This window comes from Bufo bufo, chromosome 3, assembly GCF_905171765.1.
Source record: "Bufo bufo chromosome 3, aBufBuf1.1, whole genome shotgun sequence".
In the NCBI taxonomy this organism is placed as follows: domain Eukaryota; kingdom Metazoa; phylum Chordata; class Amphibia; order Anura; family Bufonidae; genus Bufo; species Bufo bufo.
Window position 1 is genome coordinate 379,027,081 of NC_053391.1, and position 18,004 is coordinate 379,045,084.

The 18,004-nt window shown below is 43.9% G+C and overlaps 1 protein-coding gene across 2 annotated transcripts in view; it reads left to right on the forward strand.

Annotated features, from left to right (window-relative positions):
• Positions 1-18,004, forward strand: part of ALDH3A2 (aldehyde dehydrogenase 3 family member A2) — a 40,954-nt gene that overhangs the window by 8,627 nt on the left and 14,323 nt on the right. For both annotated transcript variants that reach the window (XM_040424696.1, XM_040424698.1), the window contains exons 2-6: positions 6,616-6,785; positions 7,880-8,111; positions 10,318-10,403; positions 11,631-11,839; positions 12,880-12,997. In XM_040424696.1, coding sequence (XP_040280630.1) covers positions 6,630-6,785; positions 7,880-8,111; positions 10,318-10,403; positions 11,631-11,839; positions 12,880-12,997 — 801 coding nt within the window. In that variant the 5' untranslated portion in view covers positions 6,616-6,629. The remainder of the gene's footprint in view (positions 1-6,615; positions 6,786-7,879; positions 8,112-10,317; positions 10,404-11,630; positions 11,840-12,879; positions 12,998-18,004) is intronic.

An 18,004-nucleotide genomic window follows, 5' to 3' on the forward strand; every position in this document is an offset into this window, starting at 1 on the left:
GGAGGACATTCCGACAAATCCTAGTCGCTCCGAGTTGACCCCGTAGCGCGTGGTATGCTGACCTCGTTCTCCTTCCTGGAGACGTCACTGCCACTCAGAGACTACCTTCTTTCACGGGGTCCGGTCTTACATCAGCATTTCGATGTCGGCGTGGCTATTGAAACCTCCATTCTGACGTGGAGAGGGTTTTCAGCGGATGTCTTCCGCATGATGATTCAGGCCAGGAAGCCTGCATCGCCCAGGGTCTATAGTGGGACCTGGAGGTCCTTCCTGGGCTTCTGCGAGCGCCGGGACATCCCCTCTTCCTGTGTTTGTTTTTTTTTTCCCCTCTCCCCACGGTCCTATCCTATATTCAGGGTTGGACCTTGGTTTAACCCTTAGTTCCTTGATGGGTCAGGTGTTGGCGCTTCGGTCCTGGGGCAGCTTCCAGCGTACTCTGGGTTCCCTGGTGCCCATGCGAACCTTCCTTCAGGGAGCGGCTCATACGGTGCCTCTGTACCGTCCTTACAGCCTTGGGATCTGTATGAAGTTCTCTCAGCCTTCCAGTCTTCTCCACTTCAGCCCTTGCGGAAGTTCTTACTCCGCCTCCTGTCCTGGAAGGTAGTTTTTCTTGTGGCTATCACATCCATCAGGCGGGTGTCTTAGTTGGGGGTGCTCTCTTGCAAGATCCCCTTCCTGGTTCTTCACAGGGATACGGCAGTTCTCCGGCCATTCCTTCTTTTCCCGAAGGTGGTCTGTGACTTCCATATTAATGAAGTAATTGTCCTTCCTTCCCTGTCCCTTTCCTTCGCACCCTACGGAAGGGAGTTACATTATTGGACGTTGTCAGAGTTCTACTCCTTGTTAGCAGCCTCCAATCCCTCTCTGCGTACGGATTCCTATTTCTCTCCGGAGGGTCCTCGCTAGGGGTTGGCGGCCTCCAAAGGGCGATTGCACGTTGAATTCGGTCTGCAAATGCTGACTCATACCGCGCCCGGAGCAGGGTTCCACCATTAGGTGTCATGGCTTGCTCCACTGAGCGGTGGACGCTTCTTGGGTTCTGTCACGGCTCGCTCCACTGAGTTGTGGACGCTTCTTGGGCTCTGAGGCATTGCGCCTCAACTGCGCAGTTGTGTAACGCGGCTACCGGTCCTCCTTACACACATTCACAAACTTTTTCCAGGTGCTTTCTTATGCATTGGTGGCCGCTGCTTAGCCCGCAAGGTCTTGCAGGCGGCAGTTTTCTTAGCTACCAGCAGGGACGCTTGCTTCCATGGGTCTGTGGTTTTTCCCTCCCCGTGGACTGCTCTAGAACGTCCCACGGTTCCTGTGCCCACCAATGAATATGGGCTAGAAAAGGATATTTTTGTATAACTTACCAGTAAAATCTCTTTCTCGCTCTTCATTGGGGGAAACAGCACCCACCCAGTATTGTTGTCCAGCCACAGTTGTAGCTGTTGCTGGTTTGGATCCCGTTGGGTCCTTTGACATGGTTGGTTTTCCACGTGTTTTTTTCTTTGGTTGGCTTGCTTCTCCTACTGCTTCTCACAAACTGAAGCTCTCTCTCTCTCTCCAGGCTGGAGAGGGTATAGCTGCCAGGGGAAGAGCTAACAGCTTTTTACTAGTGTCAACGCCTCCTAGAGGACATAGCTATACCCACAGTTCCTGTGTCCCCCAATGAAGAGCGAGAAAGATTTTACTGGTAAGTTATACAAAAATCTCCTTTTTGCGGATCCGTTATGGATCTGCAAAAACTGTTCCGTTACAATAATACAACCGCATGGATCCGTCATGAACGGATCCGGTTGTATTATGTCTTCTATAGCCATGACGGATCCATCTTGAACACCATTGAAAGTCAATGGGGGACGGATCCGTTTTCTATTGTGTCAGAGAAAACTGATCCGTCCCCATTGACTTACATTGTGTGCCAAGACGGATCTGTCTTGCTCCGCACAACATCGCGGACAGTGTTTTTCTGTCTGCGATGGGGACGCAACTAGGGCTGAAACGATTACTCGATTAAATTGAGTAATTCGACACAAAAAAATCTAATTTGTTGCATCGAAGATTCGTTTGTCATGTGACCACGGAGCGGGAGTGAAGCGCTTGCTATTACTCCCGCTCCGTGGTCTCCCGCTGCGCTTGGAATACTCCCCTTTCCAGCAGGGGGCCTCCGGACACTTCACAGTACGTCCATGGTCCCGCGCTGCTCTGACGTACAGACGCCATGACCTGACGCACTGTGTGACGTCAGGCGTAGAGCAGCGCAGAACGATGGAGTGTCGGCAGCGCCCCTGGTGGAAAGGTAAGTTGGTGAAACCGAGGGGGTGGGGCGCGACTAAGGTCGGGGCGCCTGGAGTGCACAGCGTCATAGAAACCAGTGACGCTGTGCAATCGGGGTGTCAGGAGCATGGGGGGAGAGCTGATGGCACAATGGGGGCAGAGCTGATGGCACAATGGGGGCAGAGCTGACGGCACAAGGGGTGGGGGAGTGGAGCTGACGGCACAAGGGGTGGGGGAGTGGAGCTGACGGCACAAGGGGTGGGGGAGTGGAGCTGACGGCACAAGGGGTGGGGGAGTGGAGCTGACGGCACAAGGGGTGGGGGAGTGGAGCTGACGGCACAAGGGGTGGGGGAGTGGAGCTGACGGCACAAGGGGTGGGGGAGTGGAGCTGACGGCACAAGGGGTGGGGGAGTGGAGCTGACGGCACAAGGGGTGGGGGAGTGGAGCTGACGGCACAAGGGGTGGGGGAGTGGAGCTGACGGCACAAGGGGTGGGGGAGTGGAGCTGACGGCACAAGGGGTGGGGGAGTGGAGCTGACGGCACAAGGGGTGGGGGAGTGGAGCTGACGGCACTGGGGTGGGGGAGTGGAGCTGACGGCACTGGGGTGGGGGAGTGGAGCTGACGGCACTGGGGGGAACTGATGCACTTGGGCTGATCGCACAGTGGGGAACAAAGGGTGTTGGGGACTACTGGCAGGGGGTCTGATGAGTTTTTATAAGAAAACAGTATATTTTTTTTTCTTATTAGATTAATCGTAAAAAAAAATCGATAGAATAGTCGATTACTAAAATAATCGTTTACTGCAGCCCTAGACGCAACCAAACTGAACGGAATGTATTTTGGTGCATTCCATTTTGTTCAGTTATGTCCCCATTGACACTGAATGGGGACAAAACTGAAGCGTTTTCTTCCGCTATTGAGATCCTATGATGGATTTCAATAGCGGAATTGAAAACGCGAATGTGAACGCAGCCTTAGGTCCAATTAGTTAAACTGCAACAACCGAAGTAAAGCTGCTCACACCTGCGGCCGGGTAGCAGCTGGATCTCGGCCAGGCCCCTATAACTAGTCAATGCTGTACGGCAGGAAGGCGGTTGTGTCTGCCAATGCCGGGTTCAGAGAACTCTGCCAGGCATTTCTCTACCCGAACAGCCTGCCATATTTCCCTGCCGCCAGTGTGGAAGTAGCATAATTAAGGGGTACAACCTTACCCGCCATTTATTTATATTTCATAGCTGGTCAACCTAAACTCCTAACTTCCTGCCTATCCCCCAGACCACCACCTAAACCAGAAGTATATCTAGCCAATTAGTTAAGACCACACAGTCAGGTTTCTTGATGTTGTTGGAAGCCAAAACCAGGAGTGAATTAGAAAAATAGAAGTAAAATCTGTCCATTATCCCTTATCTCCCTTTATGATCCACTACTGATTTTGGTTTCCAAAACTGCACCAGGAAACCTGACCATGCGGCTCTTGGAGCACCCAACTTTCAGTCTTATTCCTGTACATAAACTAGCTCATAAGGTTTGGTTTGAAACCCCTTTATGGCACGATGGTTGTTATGATCATTTATAGTGGGGTGGTGACACTTATACAGCTAATGACCGATGTCGTTTTAAATACCATGTGCAAAGCCTATTGTGGCAAACCCTGAATTCCCAATATCCTGGTAGTGTTTCTATATTGTCGTACCCATTAATTGGTTTTATTCGATTGCAGGGCCTTATGGGAGGGAGTTTAATTTCAGTTATTCCTACCTTAAATATGCTAAGGCTGTGCTCACATCTCCATTTCGGAGATCTGGCTGCCTAATTGTGTCGAAGTCAATCAAGTAATTGTTTCAGCCTTAGGCGCAACTCGCCATTCAAAACAGAGGCAGAAAAGTACGCCAGCCCTGGAAGTGAAGTAGAAATTAGACTGTTTTTACGACTAAATCAGGTGCAAAATAAGGCGCACCTACATAAATAGATCAGAAAATAGGCGCAAAAAAACTTCTGAATTGGTCTAAAAAATCAACTAGCTAGGAAGACTATTGCTCTGAGGTTGATGGATAATAAATCCCCTCAATACATGGAGGCACTTGGAGAACTCTATAGTTCCATATAAGAGAATTATATACATTCATAGGAAATACCCAGGAAATTCCATAAAGTTTGGAATTCATGGTGTTGTTTTTTTTTTCTGCCCAGCAATTCTGTCAGGGTGTTGTTGCGCTGACCTTTTAACACGGTACTGTATTTTTCTGCGAATAAGGCCTCATGCACACGACCGTTGTTGTGTTCCGTTCCGCAAAATGGGGTTCCCCTGTTCCGTGATCCGTTTCCGTGTGTCTTCCTTTTATTTTTGGAGGACCACCAGACATAAAGGAAGGTAAAAAAAAGATTAAGACAGGTTTGCCATGCAAATGATAGGAATAAAACGGACCCAGATGACAATCTTGTGTGCCTCCGCGTTTTTTAGCGGTTCCATTGACTTGAATGGGTCCGCAAACCGTTTTCTGCGGACAAGAATTGGACAGGTTATATTTTTTTGACTGACTGGAACCACGGATGCGGATGGCAAACGGTGCACTATCCGTATTTTCAATGGCTCCATAGAAATGAATGGGTCCGCATCTGAAACGCTAAAATCGGCGGAACGGACGCAGAGACAAACAACGGTCATGTGCATTAGGCCTAAGACTACTTTTTAGTGCATGAAAATCTTCTCAAAAGTCGGGGGTCGTCTTATATGCCGGTATACGGCGTGCTGAAACTTACTTCCTAGCTGGACTGGAGGCTAGCTGAGCCACCATGCGCTGCATCCCGACCAGCCGCTCCTGAAGCAGCCCCCTCTACCTGCTCAGTGGTTTTCTTATGCCGGCAGTACCGCTCAGATCGTCTTGAAGACAGGGAGGGCTGGGCAGGCAGGGAGAGCTGACCCACCCAATCCAAGCAGGCTTTGTATGCAGTGTGCACAGAAAATACCGGTACATCACTTGCCGTGATTGGCTGGTTGTTGTATACTGGGTTGGATTGGCGATTCTGAGGGAAGGCAGGGGGAAGCAGGAGCATCTGCACTTCAGCCAATTCTAATGTTGGAACGGCGGATCTCTAATGAAGTTTGGTGTGCATCTTATCTGTGGTGAAAAAACAGAGTCTATCTGGGGAGCAGATACATGTTGTGGTACCTACAGTACACCACCAGTATCTGTACCTACAGTACAGCACCAGTATCTGTACCTACAGTACAGCACCAGTATCTGTACCTACAGTACAGCACCAGTATCTGTACCTACAGTACAGCACCAGTATCTGTACCTACAGTACAGCACCAGTATCTGTACCTACAGTACAGCACCAGTATCTGTACCTACAGTACAGCACCAGTATCTGTACCTACAGTACAGCACCAGTATCTGTACCTACAGTACAGTATACAAATGGCTAACAGTCAAGACCCCATCATGGCTCTACCAGCAAGAAGAAAGAAATATGAAGCCAGTTTAAAACTTAAAGTTGTAAACTTTGCCATGGAAGATAATAACTGCGCTGCTGCAAGACAATATGGAGTAACAGATGGTTCGGGACTGGAAAGCAAATAAAAAAGCATTAAAGAGTATGCCAAGGGGTAAGTATGCAGTAAGAAGAGGCACCCCACATTGGCCAGAATTCGAAAAACATGTAGCAGACATGGTGAATGAGCATCACCAAAACGGTTATGTAGTGACACGAAATAAAATACGTTTGTTTGCACTTCAGTGGCCAAATCTAACCCAGATCACAGCCACAGAGTCAAGGCCACTGTATCCTGGTGTACTAGATTCTTGGAAAGGCATAATATGGTACGGAGGCAAAAGACAAAAATTGCACAACAATTACCTGCAGATCTTAATGCCAAAGTAAATAGCGTTGGAGGGGTAGTCTTATACGGCGAGTATAGCCCAAAGCCTATATTTTAACTGGAAAGGTCGTCTTATACGCCGTAAAATAGTATGCCCGGCATACATATATACTATTTGGTAATGCTAGGAGACTGGTCTTTCCTGACCCTCTTCTTTTTAGAATCTATAGATTATCTGTAACCTGTTTTGGTGCACATTTCTTTTCCCTTTTTTACTTCTTCTTTTTTTTTTTTGTATATCTGTAACAGTTGTTTATACTAGTAGATGATGCGTGTATTTTCTACGTGTTGTAATATCTTGGGTTCGGTGATGGAATTTGTACGTGTCATGTTACTACTTCCTAAATGAAATGAGTATACTTGATGAAACCTTAGTAGAACTGAACACTTTATTAGTGCATGGTTATTTGACCAGCTCGGAGGGCTAAATTGCCAGCTTGCATTTTACTGCATATTCTCTTTTCCAGACTTACCGCACACGATGATGAAAAAGGTTGTGAACACAGCAAGGCATGCATTTGCCACTGGGAGGACTCGATCTTTGGATTTCCGGATACAACAGCTACAGGCTTTGAAGAACATGATCACTGAGAATGAGACGGAGATCAAGCAGGCCTTGAAAGCAGACTTGCACAAGGTGCTTTAGTACTTTTGTGTTTATTAGCTAAGGGTTAAAACATGAAAATCTCAATCACTGTTTCCCTATACTCCAGACAATACACCAGTCATAGACCTCCTGCACACCATTGTATTTTTCATTGTTTGCATATAGTGCAATTTCTATGGAGCCATGCACACAACTATAAAACATGTCATATTGTGGTCTGCATTGAGGAAGAGAATAATCCTTTCTTTTAATGGAAGCGAGAAAAATATGGAGTACACGCAGAAGATGTCTTTAATTTGCAGATGGAAATACGGACATAGTTGTGTGCCTGAGGCCTAAGAGCTGTTTCAGACAAGTGTGTCCTGTGCGGAAATCACGCTTTATGTGAGTGTGATTACTCGTTACAGACTCTCAGAAGTGCACGGCATTATACTGACTTAGGGCTCATGCACACAACCGTATGCCCTCCAAGACATACAGTCCGTGAGCGGGCCATATGTCCCGGAGCGGCATGCATCGTGCGCACGGGAGCGCACAGCATCATAGGTTATTATAATACTGTGCGCATCGGGCTGCCCGCAAGGCTATTGTCCCACACTCATAAGATCATATGAGTGCGGGACAATAGCACCGCGGGCGGCCTGATGTAATCTATGATGCTGTGTGCTCCTGTGCGCACGATGTATGCCGCTCCGGGACATATGGCCCGCTCACGGACTGTATGTCTCGGAGGGCATACGGTCATGTGCATGAGACCTTATAATACTGTGTGTCTCTGCATGACCTGTATCTACAGAATTTTGCTGACATAATGCCGTCGGTATTATTCAGTAGAAGCAGAGACACACAGCATTATAAAGTTGGCTTGGATTAATGATTCCTCCATATTGCCTCCAAAACAACCCCATTTAAATGATGCAGAATTGTCTGCAAGAAGTCTGCCAGCGTGTGAATATACTTTAGGAAACAATTTAGGAAAAAAATTTTTATGTAAATTTCATTTACATTAATACGTTAAATTATAGTATCTGTTTGCATAATCAATATTTGTAATTGTACAGTACAATATATTCTGTTCACCTGACATTTGACAAACGTAACCATGCGTTTTCTCTTATGCCTAGAATGATTGTACAGCTTATAGTTATGAGATGATGGGTCTCTTGGCTGAAATTGAGCATACCATTGACAATCTTCGGAACTGGGCTGCACCACTACATGTGAAAAAGACCCTGATGACCATGGGAGATGAAGTGTACATCCACTATGAACCTCTTGGAGTTGTGCTCGTCATTGGAGCTTGGAACTATCCCCTTGTCGTTGTTCTGCATCCTGTGGTGGGGGCCATTGCAGCAGGTATATATTGTAATTTGGTCACTGTTACTCCTCCAGCAAAGTGTGATGCGGCCATCAATAGTAAACAGTAGTGTTTAGTGATGAAAACAGGTTCTGTCTTGGTACTAATGATGGCTGCATCTGAGTTCGCAGGAGGGCTGGAAAGCACCTACTGCGATCACCGATAGTGCGGAGACACACAGGACCAACACCAGATATCATGGTGTGGGGTGCCATTAGCCTCCATGTTACAAAACACTATTGCCTAACTGTCTGCTAACCTCTCTTGTCCCAGGCAATACAACTTAACTTTTACTTCTTTTATTAAGACAATTGAGAAAAGTGAAGTAAACTTATGTGAGCTACCTAAAGGGTTAAAAATAGCTAAACCTCACTGGATGCCATACCAAAATAGCTAAGGTTTACAGGCGGGGGGTGCACAAACCCGCTCTGCTTTCCTCATCTATCTGCTATGATGGCTGAAATAATACTCTGTGCCTAGTTAACCTAACCCCCATAGATTGAGGCGTATATTGACAGGCTAGGGCCTGTTCGCATTGACAGTTAGCATTGAGAACATAGGATTAGTCTGAGGTACAGCAATATAAAACCTAATTTCCGCCCCCAACATGTTTCGCCAGCTAATCTGGCTTCATCAGGGGTATTGGGCAGACTTGATTAGCCTCCATGGCCATTCCTGTTTGTAATTCGTGGAGGGAACATTGGCCAGTCTTTGGGAGGGCCAGGACATCATGGAACCAGTCCTCCTGCCATTTTTGATTGAGGAGAGGTGGTGTTCCAACAAGATAATACCGCCCACTCACTGTCTGCACGATAGTGTGCTCTTCAGGGTATCCAGCAGCTCCTCTGGCCAGCTCAATCCCAAGATATCTTCCCCCATTACGAATGTCTGGGACTGGATGGGGTGAGGGATCAGAGCAGCCAACAACCACCTTGGCTGAACTGTGTGTCCAAGTTGAAAGATCTTGGCATGACATACAACAGGAGGGCATCCAGTATCTGTATGGCCGTTAACATGCCAGAATGGCAGCAAAGAGAGATGCAACCAAGCATTAATGTCACCCTGCCTCAACATATACCCTGTTGGGTGATCAGTGACCAAGCACCACTAGTACTTTATACTTTGTCAACCACATTACGTTTTCAATGTGTTCTTTTTTCATTTTATGATCGTGTGTATACGTATGTATGTGTGTGCAGTGTCGTACAAAGATTTTAGGCAAATTCTGAAAAGTAAGAATGCTTTCAAAAAAAGAAGTGTTAATAGTTTTAATTTGAGCAATTAACAAAATGCAAAGTGAATGAAGAAAAGAGAAATCTAAATCAAGTTTATATTTGGTGTGACCACCCTTTTGCCTTCAAAACACAATCAGTTCTTCTAGGTACACTTGTACACGGTTTTTGAAAGAACTTGGCAGGGATGTAGATGTAGGCTCAGGAGGATCTCTCTTTTGAAGATGCACAAATAAACAGGCAACATTTAAGGACAGTAGATACAGTTGTCGGCCAAGGAAACTTGTATACGAAAGACACATCATGTTTTCTTCCCTTCAAAGTTGGAAGATGTGAAGCAGTGCTATCTGCTCAGAACTGGCAGAAACCTAGTAGGACCCAGGTACACACCCATCTACTATTCGGAGAAGTTAGGCTAGAAGTTGTCTTCATGGAAGAACTGCGGTCAAAGCCATAACTTCTATGTGGAAATAAGGCCAAGAGACTATCCATGCACAAAAACCTAGGAATTGGGGTGTAGAAAAATGGCAGCAGGCTCTGGACTGATGAGTCAAAATTTGAAATATTTGGCTGTAACAGAAGCAGTTTGTACTCCGAATGGTGAGAACATCACAATTAGTGTCTGCAGGCAACAGTGACGCAAAATGGAGTTAGGGATTTGGTCAGGAATACAGGCAGAAACTTATCCATCATGGAGTACTGCCAAATTTATTCTGCAGCAAGACAATGACCCCAAATAGACATCCAATGTCACCCTTGGTGAGAAATATAATGGTGGCTGTATTTGTTCCCACTATGTGTTTACCGCTAATCATATGGGAACTTAAATTCAAGCACTTTTGACCAAGATCTTTCCCATACACAGCCAATTTCCTGCACACTTTTACTCCTCAAATGAATATTGGGGTGACTATTATCCAGTTTTATTTTGAATATTTAGCCTTAAATATTACACTTTCTTATTTCTGTAAAGGTAACGCTGTGGTGATCAAGCCTTCTGAGGTGAGCGAGAACACTGCCAAGGTCCTGGAGAAACTTATTCCAAGATACTTGGACAAGGTAATTTATCAGGTTCCCTCAGAAATAGCAGTGCTAAGCGGTTGGGTTGGAGGATGGCTATGGCATGGGGCTGATGGCGCTGGCTGGGGGACATGGATCATTGCATACATACAGGAGAAAATAATATATCGCGATATATAGTTATCGCACATAGTTCAAATTATATTGCGATATAGATTTTAGGCCATATCGCCCAGCCCTACCCAGGAGCATTCACTTTGCTGGAAATAGGTCATGTGACCAATGAGCGTGACGTAACCAGCCTAGGAAGTGGTCGCAGCGGAGCACTGAGGTCTCTTCAAACAGCTGATCGATGGGGGCGCCTAAAGTCCAATTTAATTCCTAAATAACAAATTATAACTCCATAGTCAGTTATAGTTCAAATAGTACTCAATTTTATTAATACTCAGTCATAACCATTTCTGGCCACACAGAAAATTTAAGAACATTTAAAATTACAATCAGACTGCGGGTATATGGCAATTACTGATACAATCATATAAAGTGCAAGTGCAACAATATACATGGGAGAATATAATCAGTGCATACAGGGTTTATTATTCTGTCCACATAATACGGTCACAGAATCAGAGTTCCGATCCTTTTTCAAAGCTGACGGCGAAACGCGCGTCGGGGCACAGTCTGATGGGTTGTGGCAAAACTTTGGGTCAGTATGCAATATTTTCTGCTAGATATATGTATTCTATTATGGCAGTAGGTAGGTCAATGTCCCATGGATCCAGGATCGGAACTCTGATTCTGTGACCGTATTATGTGGACAGAATAATAAACCCTGTATGCACTGATTATATTCTCCCATGTATATTGTTGCACTTTATATGATTGTATCAGTAATTGCCATATACCCGCAGTCTGATTGTAATTTTAAATGTTCTTAAATTTTCTGTGTGGCTAGAAATGGTTATGACTCTGAGTATTAATAAAATTAAGTATTATTTGAACTATAACTGACTATGGAGTTATAATTTGTTATTTAGGAATTGATCTATGTATCTTTATATTGGTTTCGCTAAAGGTGATACTGGATTGCTTACGCAGTGAGTATAGGGAAACAGTGTTGGTTTTTAAAGTCCAATTTAACCCCCTTCCTGAGCTGATATGGATGACTTGTACCGAGGATATGTGATCAGTATTTTACACCTGGAAAACCTATTTTAAAGCTAATTCAAAGTTAAGCAATTCTGTGTTTTTTCCCTTCTTCTGTAGGAACTTTACCCATTGGTTAACGGAGGAATACCAGAGACAACAGAGTTGCTTGCTGAAAGATTTGACCACATTTTATATACTGGGAATACAAATGTTGGTAAAATAATTATGTCAGCAGCAGCTAAATTCTTGACACCTGTCACCCTTGAACTGGGGGGGAAAAGTCCATGTTACATTGATAAGGACTGTGATATTGATATTGCCAGCAGGTGAGTAAGAGTAAAGGTTAGTAGACAACCTTGGTTATTGGAATATTTTATGACTTGGTAGAGGACAGGAGATCAACCAGTATGATCTGCGGAAGTCTTGTTCAGAACGTGTACGAATCATACAGTAGAGCACTTATACACTACGTTTTAGATGCAGGTTTAATAAAGCCCTAAGCTGGCGATGGTTCTTTCGAAGTTATGACGAGGCGCCGTGTTTATAACCGCTGCGCTGCAATCTACGCGTCAAGTACGCCTAAGTTAGGCGTATTTCAGATTGATAAAGGGCCCCTATGTTCTGATTCTAGTACATTAGTAGTAAATCTCAGAACCATCTTTTCCCATGTTCACGATTATGGTTTCTAGTCGACACCTGTATGTTGTGATAAGCAGACAACTCCGTGACAAACCTTTCTCATTAGGCAATCCTTCAGCCGCAAAGTGTAAATTCTGGAATCAAGTGACTTTAATGTGAAATAATGTCATTATAATATATTACTGAGAAGCTGAGGAGAATCTTGCAGAATCTATGAGCCTCAGACAGAAATCTGATGCGTTTTCTCAGAGATAACAATGTTGACTGCCTATCCTTAGGGTACAGAGGGGATTCGACTGTTTAAAAATGTAGCTGCGCTCAAGTGCACAACACAATACAGGTAGTAATGTTAGCTCTGGATACTGCAGTTTTGTCGCACTTGTTTTTACAGGGCAAATCTAAATATCTGCTACTAAGTGTATAGCGTTCCTGCCACAGATTGAATAACTAGTGAATTGGCTGCAGCGCTCATCCAGGCACCACAGCCTCGAGCCCAGGATCTGATACTGATGGCTTTTCCATCTTATCTCAGAAGGTTCCCCCCCTCCGTTATCTCAGAACGCCACAGTGTCAAGACTGCAACATTTTGTCTCATGTAGACTTTGCCCAGTTTTAAATTGTCAGATTATTCACAGAGCTAGAGATGGAGACATTTACAGTATATTTGTAGGTACAGAAATAGATGTCTTATTTTATGTTGAAGGAATTTTTTTATTTTTTAATCTAGACGTATAACTTGGGGAAAGTTTGTAAACTGCGGACAAACATGCATCGCGCCTGACTATATTCTGTGTGATAAGTCCGTCCAAGGTAAACTGATAGAAAAGATCAAGGAGACACTAAAGGTTTGTCACGTTTTATATATTATTATTATTATAATTTTTTTTTTTTTTTTTTTTACTTTCTTTTGTACTGTTAACTTTTTTTCAGCTTCATATATATTTTTTTTCTTTTTATTGAAATTTCAATAATGTTCAAAATAAAAGGAAAAAATTGCATCTGAAGGAGAAGGAATATGGAATAAAGAGGGGAAGGGGGTTAGGGAATTGCAAAGCAGAACCCTTGCAGGAATTCATATGAAAATAGACTTAAAAGATTAAATCCTAAACTTTTGAGGTTTAGTTATGTATACAATCTGGATTTGTTGGTGTCAAAGGGAAGGTTCTTTGTTTTTTCATCATTGCAAACTGTGGACATAAATGTTCATAGCATATAACAATGAGTGGATTTCTGCCACTATAAAAATTGTGCCCCAGACCATTCTGTGCCCTGTGGCTTTATATAAACAGATAAGAACATGTCAGTATATTCAAATACGTTTATTACATGCAGAACCCCCTTTAACCACTTAAGGACCACAGGTTTATACCCCCCTAAAGACCAGGTCCTTTTTTACAAATCGGCACTCCACAACTTTAGCGGTTTATTGCTCGGTCATGCAACTTACCACTCAAATGAATTTTACCTCCTTTTCTTCTCACTAATAGAGCTTTCATTTGGTGGTATTTCATTGCTGCTGACATTTTAACTTTTTTTGTTATTAATCGAAATTTAACGTTTTTTTTTCAAAAAAATGACATTTTTCACTTTCAGTTGTAAAATTTAGCAAAAAAAACGACATCCATATATAAATTTTGCTCTAAATTTATTGTTCTACATGTCTTTGATAAAAAAAAAAAATGTTTGGGTAAAAAAAAAAATGGTTTGGGTAAAAGTTATAGCGTTTACAAACTATGGTACAAAAATGTGAATTTCCGCTTTTTGAAGCAGCTCTGACTTTCTGAGCACCTGTCATGTTTCCTGAGGTCCTACAATGCCCAGACAGTACAAACACCCCACAAATGACCCCATTTCGGAAAGTAGACACCCTAAGGTATTCGCTGATGGGCATAGTGAGTTCATAGAACTTTTTATTTTTTGTCACAAGTTAGCGGAAAATGATGATTTTTTTTTTTTTTTTTCTTTTTTTTTCTTACAAAGTCTCATATTCCACTAACTTGTGACAAAAAATAAAAACTTCCATGAACTCACTATGCCCATCAGCGAATACCTTGGGATGTCTTCTTTCCAAAATGGGGTCACTTGTGGGGTAGTTATACTGCCCTGGCATTCTAGGGGCCCAAATGTGTGGTAAGGAGTTTGAAATCAAATTCTGTAAAAAATGGCTGGTGAAATCCGAAAGGTGCTCTTTGGAATGTGGGCCCCTTTGCCCACCTAGGCTGCAAAAAAGTGTCACACATGTGGTATCTCCGTATTCAGGAGAAGTTGGGGAATGTGTTTTGGGGTGTCATTTTACATATACCCATGCTGGGTGAGAGAAATATCTTGGCAAAAGACCACTTTGTATAAAAAAATGGTAAAAGTTGTCTTTTGCCAAGATATTTCTCTCACCCAGCATGGGTATATGTAAAATGACACCCCAAAACACATTCCCCAACTTCTCCTGAATACGGAGATACCAGATGTGTGACACTTTTTTGCAGCCTAGGTGGGCAAAGGGGCCCACATTCCAAAGAGCACCTTTCGGATTTCACTGGTCATTTTTTACAGAATTTGATTTCAAACTCCTTACCACACATTTGGGCCCCTAGAATGCCAGGGCAGTAGAACTACCCCACAAGTGACCCCATTTTGGAAAGAAGAGACCCTAAGGTATTCGCTGATGGGCATAGTGAGTTCATGGAAGTTTTTATTTTTTGTCACAAGTTAGTGGAATATGAGACTTTGTAAGGAAAAAAATAAAAATAAAAAATCATCATTTTCCACTAACTTGTGATAAAAAATTCTAGGAACTCGCCATGCCCCTCACGGAATACCTTGGGGTGTCTTCTTTCCAAAATTGGGTCACTTGTGGGGTAGTTATACTGCCCTGGCATTTTCCAGGGGCCCTAATGTGTGGTAAGTAGGTAAATGACCTGTGAAATCCTAAAGGTGCTCTTTGGAATATGGGCCCCTTTGCCCACCTAGGCTGCAAAAAAGTGTCACACATGTGGTATTGCCGTATTCAGGAGAAGTTGGGGAATGTGTTTTGGGGTGTCATTTTACATATACCCATGCTTGGTGAGAGAAATATCTTGGCAAAAGACAACTTTTCCCATTTTTTTTTTTTTTTTTTTTATACAAATTTGGCATTTGACCAAGATATTTCTCTCACCCAGCATGGGTATATGTAAAATGACACCCCAAAACACATTCCCCAACTTCTCCTGAGTACGGCGATACCAGATGTGTGACACTTTTTTGCAGCCTAGATGCGCAAAGCTGCCCAAATTCCTTTTAGGAGGGCATTTTTAGACATTTGGATACCAGACTTCTTCTCACGCTTTGGGGCCCCTAGAATGCCAGGGCAGTATAAATACCCCACATGTGACCCCATTTTGGAAAGAAGACAGCCCAAGGTATTCAATGAGGGGCATGGCGAGTTCATAGAATTTTTAATTTTTTTGGCACAAGTTAGCGGAAATTGATATTTTTTATTTTTTTCTCACAAAGTCTCCCTTTCCGCTAACTTGGGACAAAAATTTCAATCTTTCATGGACTCAATATGCCCCTCACGGAATACCTTGGGGTGTCTTCTTTCCGAAATGGGGTCACATGTGGGGTATTTATACTGCCCTGGCATTCTAGGGGCCCTAAAGCGTGAGAAGAAGTCTGGAATATAAATGTCTAAAAATTTTTACGCATTTGGATTCCGTGAGGGGTATGGTGAGTTCATGTGAGATTTTATTTTTTGACACAAGTTAGTGGAATATGAGACTTTGTAAGAAAAAAAAAAATAATTCTGCTAACTTGGGCCAAAAAAATGTCTGAATGGAGCCTTACAGGGGGGTGATCAATGACAGGGGGGTGATCAGAGAGTCTATATGGGGTGATCACCCCCCCTGGAAGGCTCCAGGGAGACGCCTGTATGTGTTTTGCGGATCCGATCCATGTATCCGTGGATCCGTAAAAATCATACGGACCTCTGAATGCAGCCTGACAGGGGGGTGATCAATGACAGGGGGGGGTGATCAGGGAGTCTATATGGGGTGATCACCCCCCCTGGAAGGCTCCAGGGAGACGCCTGTATGTGTTTTGCGGATCCGATCCATCTATCAGTGGATCCGTAAAAATCATACGGACATCTGAATGGAGCTTTACAGGGGCGTGATCAATGACAGGGGGGTAATCAATGACAGGGGGGTGATCAGGGAGTCTATATGGGGTGATCAGGGGTGAATAAGGGGTTAATAAGTGACGGGGGGGGGGTGTAGTGTAGTGGTGCTTGGTGCAACATATTACTGAGCTACCTGTGTCCTCTGGTGGTCGATCCAAACAAAGGGGACCACCAGAGGACCAGGTACCAGGTATATTAGACGCTGTTATCAAAACAGCGTCTAATATACCTGTTAGGGGTTAAAAAAATCATATATCCAGCCTGCCAGCGAACGATCGCCGCTGGCAGGCTGGAGATCCACTCTCTTACCTTCCGTTCCTGTGAGCGCGCGCGCCTGTGTGCGCGCGTTCACAGAAAATCTCGGCTCACGCGAGATGACGCCAATCGGCGTTAGTGTGACCTGGGAGCGCTGCAGAAATGACGCCTTTCGGCGTTAGCGTGGCGGGAAGTGGTTAAAGGCATCTGTCAGCAGATTTGTACCTGGCTGACCTATTACATGTGCGCTTGGCAGCTGAAGGCATCTGTGTTGGTCCCGTGTACATATGTGTCCCCCTAGCAATGGGGACGTTGCTGGTATACCTAGAGGCTTGGCTCCCTGCAACTGCAATTTGATTGACAGGGCCAGGCAGTGTAAACATCAGTACACCTGGCTCTGGCAATCAAAGCAACAGCAACGCCCCCATTGCTCCTAGAGGCTCATTTGCATATATTAAAACATAATTTTTCTCAGCAATGTGGGCATATATGAGCATGGGACCAACACAGATGTCTTCAGCTGCCAAGTGCACATGTAACAGGTCAGCCAGTGTCCTAGGTACAAATTTGGTGACAGACGCCCTTTAAGCCATCTGAAAATGCCTTTTCAGAGCTGTCAAAATGTAGTATGCGATTTTTAATATCTATTTCTACCATTGCAATAAAAGTAGAGGCTTTTATAGCAGTTTAAACGACTTGAAAATCTGCAGATTTAGCAAGTGGCATCCTTTTCAGACGGCATAAAGCTGAAATAGAGTAACACACTGTGTATAAGGATGACACTGCCTACCTCTGTATGTATCTGGGTGATTGCCACAAATAAAAGAAAAGAGCTGAAAAAAAACAGGTAAGTATTGCACAGTGCCCTGCTGTGGTCATGACAAGCAGCAATAGCTGTAATTCCATACAGACCATTGCTCTACAGGTTTTAAATATGCACTTAAAGGCTATGTACACCTTCGGAGGCAAATTATTTTTATGATTGCATTTTACTCATTTTGGGCTAAAAATAATTTTTTCAATTGGTCTTCATTAAAAAATATTGAACCGTTCTGTCAAAGGGTTAACGGTTTGTCTAGCTGTGTTAATCGTACTTTTTAATTTCACTTTGTACCAGTCCTCTAATAACCCTTATCTCTAATTGTGCATTTACACCAACAGATTATCTGACAGATTTTCTGACCAATCATTGGTCACATGGCCGTTTACACACACAGATCTTTTGTTATAAACACCAACTATTGATCTGATTGGACAGAAATTAGTCAGATAATCTGTGGGTGTAAATGCACAATTAGAGAATTAGAGATAAAGGTTATAAACACTTATTTAAGCCACTTTTTTTATCAGTAAGATAAGAATTGAGCTATAATGACTTATAATGTCAGAGAGCAGCGAAGGAGCCCGTCAGATTAGCTGGCTGACTGAGCAGAGAGAAAAT